The sequence below is a fragment of the Kogia breviceps genome, chromosome 8 (assembly GCF_026419965.1).
Source record: "Kogia breviceps isolate mKogBre1 chromosome 8, mKogBre1 haplotype 1, whole genome shotgun sequence".
Lineage (NCBI taxonomy): Eukaryota > Metazoa > Chordata > Mammalia > Artiodactyla > Physeteridae > Kogia > Kogia breviceps.
In genome coordinates this window covers 11,066,634-11,076,904 of record NC_081317.1, presented here as the reverse complement: position 1 = coordinate 11,076,904, position 10,271 = coordinate 11,066,634, and the positions used below count along the sequence as shown (strand labels likewise).

At 51.6% G+C, this 10,271-nt stretch overlaps 1 protein-coding gene and 1 long non-coding RNA gene across 7 annotated transcripts in view; one reads left to right on the top strand and one right to left on the bottom strand.

The window, feature by feature from the left end:
• The window catches only part of LHX2 (LIM homeobox 2), a 60,090-nt gene that overhangs the window by 3,314 nt on the left and 46,505 nt on the right, over window positions 1–10,271 (top strand). The window contains exon 1 of one of the 5 annotated variants that reach the window (XM_067040757.1): window positions 5,813–10,005. The exons of 1 other annotated variant lie outside the window; for it this stretch is intronic. In XM_067040757.1, coding sequence (XP_066896858.1) covers window positions 9,886–10,005 — 120 coding nt within the window. In that variant the 5' untranslated portion in view covers window positions 5,813–9,885. Of the gene's footprint in view, window positions 1–5,812; window positions 10,006–10,271 lie in introns of those variants that run through there. 3 more of the 5 variants (XM_067040758.1, XM_067040754.1, XM_059073187.2) reach the window with 3 other exon arrangements.
• LOC136794720 (uncharacterized) lies at window positions 5,083–9,099 on the bottom strand. Of its 2 annotated transcripts, none has more exons than XR_010841858.1 (2): window positions 8,857–9,099; window positions 5,083–5,555 (listed from the first exon to the last, which is right to left on the bottom strand). It is a non-coding gene; the product is annotated as an uncharacterized lncRNA (long non-coding RNA). The 2 variants fall into 2 exon arrangements; XR_010841859.1 differs by lacking the exon at window positions 8,857–9,099 and adding an exon at window positions 6,533–7,023.

Here is a 10,271-nt window from a genome sequence, read left to right as displayed (position 1 = left end):
GGTACACTGCCGGTCAATGGCTATTGATCAGGCTGCTAAGTGTTTCTGCTCAGTTTTATAAATATAGATGGATCCCAGATGATTTAAAGAATTGGATAGTTAAGAAACTGGCATTCTACATTTCTTTGGAGAAGGGGAAATGGCTGATTGGTTACAAAAAACACAAACCATTGTTTACTCCCACATATACAAACATACACACAGGCCTTGGAAAAGGTGAACTTCATTTGCAGGGGTGTTCACGAATAGAGTAAAAATATTCCAAGTGTTTTGTTTGGAATAGTCACTTTACTTGAGCATTATTCACAGGCTGGGAGTTTACTTCTCTCTCTGTCTCTGTCTGTCTGTGCCTCTCTCTGTCTCTCTGTCTCTGTCTCTGTCTGTCTATCTGTCTGTCTGTCTGTCTCTCTCTCTCTCTCTCACACACACACACACACACACACACACACACACACACAGAGGCAACCACAATTTTCACCCAGACTGACATGCTGCTGAAGAGATGGGGAGAGTGTCATTTTGGGGAGTAGGGTCTAAGGTCCTTAAAACCCTTCTGGTTAAGAATAGGGTGAACTGGCCACATAGCCTTTCCTGATTAGCTAATTTCTCACTAATCTAAAGATTTTTAGAAAGGTGTGGGGTGTATGGGGGTGGTGGTGAAGATTTAAAGATAACCTCTAATTGGTCTGGAAAAATTCAGCCGACATGTTAGAAAACCTATTTCTCTTTCCTTCTCTCTTTCTCTCTTTCATGTTCTCCTCCTCTTTTTCCTGTCTCTTTCTTTCATTTTTGCCTTCTAGAAGTTAAAAGTGGACTTTGAAAGGAAGGGGCAATGAGAAATAGTTGGGAAGGGGGAGAAGAGAAAGCAGACTTTTAATTTTTTTGTTATTGTGTTGCGTGGCAATCTTATTTGTAATCATCCAATTAGCTATTTTGTAGAAAGATCATGTTCAAGAATATCAGCCTTCACCCAGATCAGTGAAACTTAAGCATACAGACAATTTATAGTTATGTTTTGGTTTCACATCTGAAAAAGACAGTGTGGATTTTAGATTTTTCTGTCTGGAAATACCTTTTCCAGCTAAGAGCCCCTCACTGGGGGAGCTCAGGCATTCCTATTGATAAATCCTCCCTGGAAATGGAACTGAAATTGGCATCCCTCAACAAAGTTGATTCACCTAGAAATGGATGAATCAGTCCTGATTGGGTGGACATGCCCCTTCACCTCATTGTGTCTGACCTATCACTTAATTAATCTCTCCCAGATGCAGAGCTGTTGACAATGCCAAAGATAAGCAGTATTTTGAACAAAGCAGAAAGCTTTATAAGAACAATGCCCAGTGAGGTTTCAGGCTCCTAAAAATGTGTAAATCATCAACATTTTGATGGAGTTTGTTATAGCTGAGGCTCAGAGATGGTCCCATCTTTGCTACAAACTTTCTGTGCTTTTCTTTAACCACTGGTATCTATCTACATTCATTTTCTGCCTCTCCTTTCTATTTCTGGTTCCCTTCCTCCTGCCACTCCCTCTCTCTGGATTCAGATTATCCATGGCTAGTTTTCTGAAAATTGTCCTCTGTTTCCCAGCTTTGTTCCTGGCTCTTCAGATCCTTTTGATAGTGTTAGGGCTATCGAGGTGGTCAGCTTCGAAGGCTTTGGGTGACAAAATATTGACTGCATTTTCTAGTACCTTATGAAGGAGGACGTTTGTGCTGGAGGCACCTTGGTGACATACAGGGAATAGTTCATTAATTAAAAGACTTGCTAATTGCTGCTTGAATTACTGTACAGAGAGAATGAAATGAGTTTGTAAAAAACGACAATTGGGGAAATTTTTTTTTTTTTTAGCTTAAAACATTCTTATAAGCAGGTCCTAGAAAATGTGTTACTTTTACTCATGCCTCTATCGTCAACTATTCAATTGAGCTTCAATTAATGATAATATATGGTCTGGGATCCTTACTGGGCTGACTGATGGAAGAGCTTTGTTGAATTTGGTGCAGGTGGCACTGTTTAATAAGCACAGGAAAGAGTGAATAATGTAGTGCTTGCAAAGAGAAGTAAATGCAAAATAGATCGCTCTAATTATGGCAGCCCCCAGAAATGGAGATGCAAGCTGAAATGGCCAACTAGCTCGGAAATTCCAAATAGAGCTGATTGTCCCCTGCCTTTTTACTTTTGAGGACTGATGGTAGCTTAAAAAGTAAATTTGGATGAGCTCATCTGATTCAACACAAGCACAAATTCAAAACCTAGATCTGATGACCTATCAGTGTTTTCCTTAACTGTCTAGAAGCCTTTACCAGATAGTATAATTCAGTTCTAAAATGGGGCCATCTGAACATTTCTTCCTGCAAGAGATCGGCACAAACTCATTACTACTAGTCTTCGTGCTTTACTGCAAAGTATCAGGAGATTGTTTTTGTTTTGTTTTGTTTGAATTTCTTTATGCCTGAGAAAATGAGTCTATTGGAAATCAAAGTGTGAATACTTAAGCAAACAGAATTTCCCATATACCTGCAAGGGCCCATAACGATTTTCATTCATGCAAAGATAATCGATGGAACATTAGTTGTTTTAATTAATGGAAGAATAAAAATGGGGGAGGGGGCAAGAGGTTGGGCTAAGTCTGAAGCTTATGTGGGAAATGACTCACTCCTCACCTAAGGAGACAATGCCAGCTCCCCAAATAGCAGTAGAGATTTGCTAATCAAGCCAGTGGAAAGTTGGGCTGGGGTAGAGAAAGGGCTCTGCTGAAAGTGCAGGGTGAGAGAAGGTGACCACGCTGAGCATTTTCCCTTCCTTGCAACCTCACTGTTCCCCTCGGAAATGTACCACGTCCTACATCACCTCATAGGAGAGGGACCTTCTTACTTCCCAAGAAGGTGCAATTTGTGCTAGGAGCGAGTATGTTTTTGTGATGGTAAAACAGTGCCAGTGGCTGGGAAACCAAAATCAACATTCTTTAGCCTGGATTAAGGAAAGGCTGGGGCTGAATACTTGTGAGCTTCGTGAAATGGGCTGACAGACGTACAGAGTGTGCTAGGTTTGGGGCGATCCATATCCTGTGAGTGTGCAGATTCTCTCGTTGGGGACTCAGGGGAGAGCCAAGTCCAGCATCTTTAGCCAAAACCCCCTCTTTTTGTTCTGTGGAAATGTTTACCAAATCCTCCTCCAGTCTAGTCAGCGCTGGCTGGGTACCCCTGTCGATTAGTGTAAGTGAAGCTCATAAAATGTTTATGAGGAAACCTTGCTTGGGAATAGAGTTTAGGGGTGCCCTGCTGTCAGAAAGGGGTGGCAGAGATGCCTTTGAATGGAGAAAGACCGTGGTAGGAATTTTTCCAGTCTCAAATGCATGTCAATACAAGAGTTGTCAGTTAGTCAAGAGTTCAGCTGCTTCCTCCCCCATCCCCACTTTTTTTCCACACAATCTTCCTGATTCTCCTCTTAGCAAAATGCAGTTCCCAGTGTGAGGAAATTTACTGCTGTTAGTTGTGCTTCTATCTAAAAAGCAACCAGATTAACAAAATGGGCAGAATTCTAGGACTGGGGCTCTTCTAGGACTGGGTAGTATTCTGGGTTAGATTAAGAAGAATTACCCTCAAGGAATGGTGGTAGTTACACCCGTTGAAAAAAAATGACATCTTGTTGCAATATTTACTTTTTTTTTTCCTTCCAGAATAGTTTACATCTTTGCATGGAAATTAGTAGGTGGGGAGATGCAATTAGCTATTGTGTATTTTGTTACAATTGTTCTTTAAGCATAATCTGATCTGACAGATTTACATTGTTGACAATGTGATTTAAGCAGACCCAGATACAAACTTTCCCCACCCTAATCAATAATGGTAAATCCTTTTGCTGAGATGAACAATCTCCGACTTAGTATATTCATGTTTCTTTTGCCGATTCCCTGTAATAAAATTGAACGTTTTGTCACCACTTTGAGAAACACTGCCAAACACCTTAAAACACATGTCACACGCCAGCAGCCCCTCATTTCCCTCCTCCGGGAGTTTCTACATCTGGAATCATAATCACAGATAAAAACCTTGACAAAATTGCATCTGAGTACATTCCTCTCCGCAGCCCTTACTTTCTCATAACATTTAATACAATATTAATACCTGCTACCGAAAGGCAGGAGGGAGGAAAGGGCTGCCAACCTCCACGTTTCCTGATGCATCATGTTCAAACCTGAAATTCACACTTCGTGTTTCATTTTAAGTTCAGTGCATTTAACAGGGCCCTAGAGAGAGGGCCCTGGTTAGTTCCCCAACCTGCTCAACTGACGCTCTGGGAGGCAGTTTCGGAACTGTTCAGATCGCTGCAGGGAGAAGAGGAGGAGGAATTGGGCTCCTCCATGCCCGAGTAGGGCCAAGCCACTTCTCTATCCACAGACACGGGGTTCTTCGAAACAGCTAAGGTCCCACTAATTTTTATTGTCAATAGTGGTAACGAGCAGATTTTATGTAAGGTGTGACCAAGGCAATGAGTTGATTTCATGAAGAGGTGGCCATGCCTGAGCTGATATGCTGCTGACTGACAGCCTCTCCCATAATATAAAACACTCCCCTCTTCACCTCCTCCCCCAGGCCTGGGAAGGGGGGTCCTTGTTGAAGAGATGGGGCTTTTCTGCCATCCTTGTGACTCAGCTTCACCCCATCTCTTCTTGGAGAGGTCCGCAACCCCACATTCCTGCGCGGTGGCAAGGAATCACCATTTCTCCGCTATACAAATGAGAGACAGAGGTTAGAGAGAAGGGGAAAATGCAGGGTGCTTACCCCCCGGGGGGTTCCTGGGGGCATGTGTAATACACTGGAAGTGGACTTTCAGATATTGGTGGCTCTGTTCAGTCCTTGCCATTCTCTAACCAGAATTAGGGTTGAGACAGACCACAGCAGTTCTAGGGAGCCCAACCAGGAGTGCTCCCTCCCTTTTAAAGATTTAAACCACCAGGTTTCTGAAATGAAGAACCAGCACCTCCAGTAGCAGCCTCACTGTAGAGGGACACACCCCCATACACACACACACACACACACACACACACACACACACACAGAGTTCCTAAGCAAGACCCAGTTCGCAGCTGAGCAAGGAGTATAATTTGCTGAAGGGTGCAACCCTGAGAGCAGGAGACATTACACTTTACTCAGGGAACCGAGGCAGGCAACTGGCCCTGTGACTGCAGCCAACAGCTTTAAGAACACAGTTCTTCCTGCTGCAAGGCAGAGAAGAAACAGTTGTCTTTGCCTCTTTCTTCTTTGCAGTCATTATCCAAGAGGCTTTCCCCACCCCAGTCCCCGGCACCATCATCAGTGTTTCAGATAATCCATTGGCGGTGCCCAAAGGGGGTCCCCAGGCAGGCGGGTCTGGGGCCAAAGAGGGCGGCTCTCCCTGCGCGGAATCCTTCCCTGGTGGCTCCCAAATCAGGCGCTTTCTGTGCCTGCATTTCCCTCGGGGGAGACTCGAGAGGCTGCAAAAATCTGGGCGCCCGTTCGCTCGCTTGTCAAGAAGCAAACTGTCTTCACATTCTCCAAGAGCAACATCCCTGCCTAGGAAAAGGAAAGAAGAGGCAAAATAAATAAAACCAGTTAATGTTGTAGTTAACTTGCAAATCAAGTAAATCTGTTGGTGCCGTATTTGAGAAATAAACCATCAGAGCGTCACAGCAAACACACACTTCTGAACGTCTTCATTTTGATTTAATGGTATATCAGCGTCAACTATCGCTTCCTCTGCTGGTACACACGGCCTGATGCCGCGGGAGGAGGGTGCCCATGTTTATCACCGAGTGAGATGACTAATTACACCTTGTCAATCACCGGCTATGAAGACATAAAACCAGCGCGCACAATGAAGTAGTTGCCTGCAGCGTCAATTAGTTGGCGATTCGGCGGTTATTGCGTGGCCCTGCTTTGGCCGCCTCTAATAACGGGACGGAGCTCCGGGAACAGCGCACTGATCAATCACCCTCCTTCCGCGGCTGCCGGGCTCCCGCCCCCTCTTCCCCCGCCGGGCCCGGCCTCACTTTCTCTGGGCGGCATGTGCTTCCTCTCTCCGCGGCCCCGGCTCTGTGGCGCCGGCAGCCCCGGGAGCCCCGGGAAGTTTGCGCGCCCGCAGCTCCGCAGCCGGCAGCCGGGAGCCCCGCAGCCTTCGGGGAGCGCCGGGGCTGGTGGCCCCTTTGTTGGGAGAGGCGTGGAGGGAGCGCTTTTGTTCTGAGTTAGTCACGGTGGCCGGCTGGAGGCTGCTACCTCATTATGCGCCCGGTCTGTCTGTCTGCGAGGAAGCAGATGGTGGGGAGGTAGGCAGCGGCGAGAGTAGCCAGACCTGAATTCCGTTCACCTGTCACCTCCCACAAAAGGCAGGTTCAAGGGACCTAGGGAGATTCTTCCCCTACCTGGGGGAGGGGCGTCGAGGGGCCGCTGTTTCCGGCGCCCCAGAAGGTTCCATTTACCCGCGGTTGCCTGCGCCCCCCACCCACTGCCATCCCCTCGGCTGCGGCTTCTCGAACCGCGTAAATGTCACTCACGTGTCAGGGTGTGTGTTTACAGCCTGTTCCTCTCCTTGTTTAGTCTCCGCGGACAGGGCTCAGCGGTTGTACGACGTCCCCCCGCCGCTGGGGGAGATTAGCAAAGTTACCGGCCTCTGAACCCGCCGCCGGGGAGGGGGTCCCCAGATCCCGTGGCGGGAAATGGGTTTGAGCCTTTTGCAGACCGGAGCCCGTGCTAGCCTGCCACGGAGGGATAAATAGGCGGGCGCTCCCGGCGGGAACCCTGACGGCCGGGGACTTTGGGGTAGGTCAGCGATGGGTGTGGGCTGCTGGTCAGTGAGGTGTCGAAGACAGCGTGCGCTTACAGATACGGGGGAAGTGAAGAGACGCAGGGTGTGTTTCCACGTTTCTTGGGAAGCCCGCGGCAGGAGTTACCAAGTGCTCCTCCCCCTGCCCCGCAGCTCCTAAGGCAACCCTTCGAGTTCTCGAAAACGTATTGCAACCACCAGCCTGGGCGCAGAGCTGCACCAAGGACAAACGCTCCAGCGTTGTTACAATTTTTTTCCTACCCGTTGGGCGACCTCCCAATGAACCCCACTGACTCGCAGATTAGATTTTTCACTCCCTACTTTCTTTGAAATAAAGTACCCCAGATACATCAGTAAAACATCCTTGTGTATGCGGGTAGGCATTCATGTGTCTGGGCACTGGCCGTGTGCAGGCGCCAGAGCACACGTCTGTGTGAACACTCGCGCACGCGCACCTTTGGGATTATGGCCCTTTCCTTGCCTCGCCTTGGGGCATCTGTGCATGTGCAGCACGAACACACATACTTGTAACTTCACGAGTTTTGCAAATATGCAAAACATGGCCTCAGAGAATCGTGTGGCCTCGGAGAATCTTTCTCAGGGATCTAGGTAGAGTTGCCTGAGTGTGCAACTGTACATATAACTGTGTAATTTTCCAGTTTATAGATGCACCCTCCTGCCTGGCACTGTACACTTATACTTGAAGTGCACGTGCTAGCTCTACATTCCTGCTGGCCGTGTTTTTGCCAACAAAGATGAACGTGTGCATTTGCACACATGAGCATGACTGTGCTTGGGCATTACAAGCACACGTATATTTATGTCTGAAACTTATATAAGATTTGTGTAAAGTATGATTTTGTCCTGCCTCGATTCTATGCCCTGTAAGATAAACTACACAGATCCTGGCTAGCCCCTTACCTCCTGTTGGCAATCAAGTCACTTCACACTAACCCGCCTCCAAAGCAGAGCCAGGAGATGGGACTCTATATAACTGACTAGCTCATTCAGTTTTTCTCTACAATCACCTTTTATTTCCTAAATCCCGCTTCACCACACACCCGGGTATCGCTCCCAAGAGATTCTTGGTTGAGACTGAAGTCTGGGGGTTGGGGTGGCAGTTGGGATTTATGCGGCAGGCCAGGTTGGTGGAGAAGTGGTACTGCCGGGCGGCAGGATGGATGCCCTTCAGTAACTGGGTCTGTGGCATGAGGCGCCCAGCGGACTGAGAATGGGCCTGTGGTTTTTAAGAACCTCACTGATGCCTAATGTAGCTCGGAGTGGGAAAGTTTTTAAAGGGAGGAGGAGAGGGAAAAGGAAGTGATGAAAGAATCTGCTTAGTGCCTAGTATGTTCCAGGCATTTTACATCCGTGATCTCTTTCACTCATCACATCCAAGTGGAGAGGGCTTTCCTGTCCCTCACTTAAAGATCAGAAACAGGCTTAGGGAAGTTAAGTCACTTGCCTAAGGTTACACTGCAAGTAAATGGCAAAACTAGGATCCGAACCCATGCCTTTCCTAGTTCCTACAGCCATGCTCGCACCCACTCTTCCAGGCTGGAGAGAGACCGGGAAGGGCGAGGAGCTGCACGCTGGACCATTAATTGGGCCCTAGCTCACTTGAAGGGAGTTTAAGCTGACTGGCCCCACTCCCCGGGAGCCACAGCTCCCACCGGTTCTTGCCTCTCTGGCTCAGCCGGGTCCGCGGGAGTCCTGCGCGGCAGTCTGCAGCCCGCGGCGCGGAGCCTGGGCCGAAGGCAGAACTCGGCGGGAAGCGGCCGAAGGCTCTCCCAGCTCTGCTCCAAGGCCTGCCTTCCCAGGCCTCCCCAGCCGGTGCCCGAGGGGCGGCTCCGGGCCGAGGGGAGACCAGAGTGAGACCTCCTCAAGCATCCCCTGGCGGCTGCGCCTTCATAGGATGGAGACGGCGGGGAAAGAGGGTTTAAATTTCCTTCCCGAAGCAATCGCAGGAAACTGTTCGTAGCTTAAAACTCTAAACCCCGCGCTCTCCCTCCTCCCTCCCGCCCCCGCCCTCCAGCCTCGCCCACCAGCTCCCACCATCTCGTCGCTCCTCTCCTCCTCTTGCTGCTCCCCTCCCTCTCGGGTCTCCCGCCTTCCCGGAGCACGCGCTGCCAGGGCCCGGGGTGCCGGGCGGCCAATGGCGCGGCGGCAGGACGTGATGTCAGGCGCGGCTGTAGAAAAGGCGCGGACGCTTGGCTGGCGCGGACTGCAGAGCCGGGGCTGGGCTCGGCGCGCTCTTGGAGAGCATTGCGCGCGGCTGGGCCCGCGGCCGACGGCTCCTCCTCCCACTCTGCTCCTCCTCCTTTTTTCTCCTCCTCCACCTCCTCCTCCTCCACCTCCACCTCCTCCTCCTCCTCCTCCTCCTCCTCCTCCTCCTCCTCCTCCTCCTCCTCCTCCACCTCCTCCTCCACCTCCTCCTCCTCCTCCTCCTTCTCCTCCTCCTCCTCCTCCTCCTACTCTTCCTCCTCCTCCTCTTCTTCAATTCTCCCGGTGTCTCTGCTCCGCTCGCCGGCTTCCGAGAAACCCCTACTTCAGTAGCCGACCCAGCGCCTAGGCGGGTTGCCTTGGGCTGGGGGCACATCCCAGGGAGGGGAGCAGTCCAGGCAGCTGGGCGGCCGCGGGCACCTAGTCGCTCCCGGGTGAGCCCCGACCGCAGCCGTCGCAGCCTCGGGCAGAGTTTGCGCTCCTGCTTTGCGCCGGGGGCGCCGAAGACGGGCGGGCGATGCCCGCGGCGTGAAAGCGCCCGCGGCGGGCGCTGACCTCTGCCCTGGTCTCTCGCCCCCTCCCGCACCCCCCCACCCGCCCCGTGCCCTTGTGACCCTGGCTTTGGCGCCGCCGCCCAGGCGCCCCGCGATGTAGCTGCCCCCGCGCCTCGGCGGGAGGCGTCCTGGCCCGCGGGCGCCCGGGGCCCGGAGCCCGGCCTGGGGGCACAGCCGAGCTCGGGCGGGGCCGGGGCCGCGGTGGCTATGCACCGGGCCCGTTAGCGCGCGGAGCGCCAGGCAGCTGAGGCGGGGGGCAAGCCCTCCCGCGGAGGAGCCGCGCCCCGGCCCCGCCGGTCCCGCCGCGATGCTGTTCCACAGTCTGTCGGGCCCCGAGGTGCACGGGGTCATCGACGAGATGGACCGCAGGGCCAAGAGCGAGGCTCCCGCCATCAGCTCCGCCATCGACCGCGGCGACACGGAGACGGTAGGCGCACAGCTGCGGGGTCGGGGCCAAAAGCTGGGACGGGACCGGCTCGGTCTGCTCCTCTGCTCTCCTAAGTTTGGGGGCAATTTGGGGAGCGTCCTTCGTGCTGCACGGGACTGGACGCTGGGGCTCCGCGGACAGGATGCAAGGCCCGTAGCTCCCGGCTCAGGGGAAACCCGGCTGCTGGCGGAGGAGGGAAACAAGGTTGAAACCGAAATTTCAGACGCTGAGGGTGGAAGAGAGCATTTCTCCCGAAGTGGGAGCGA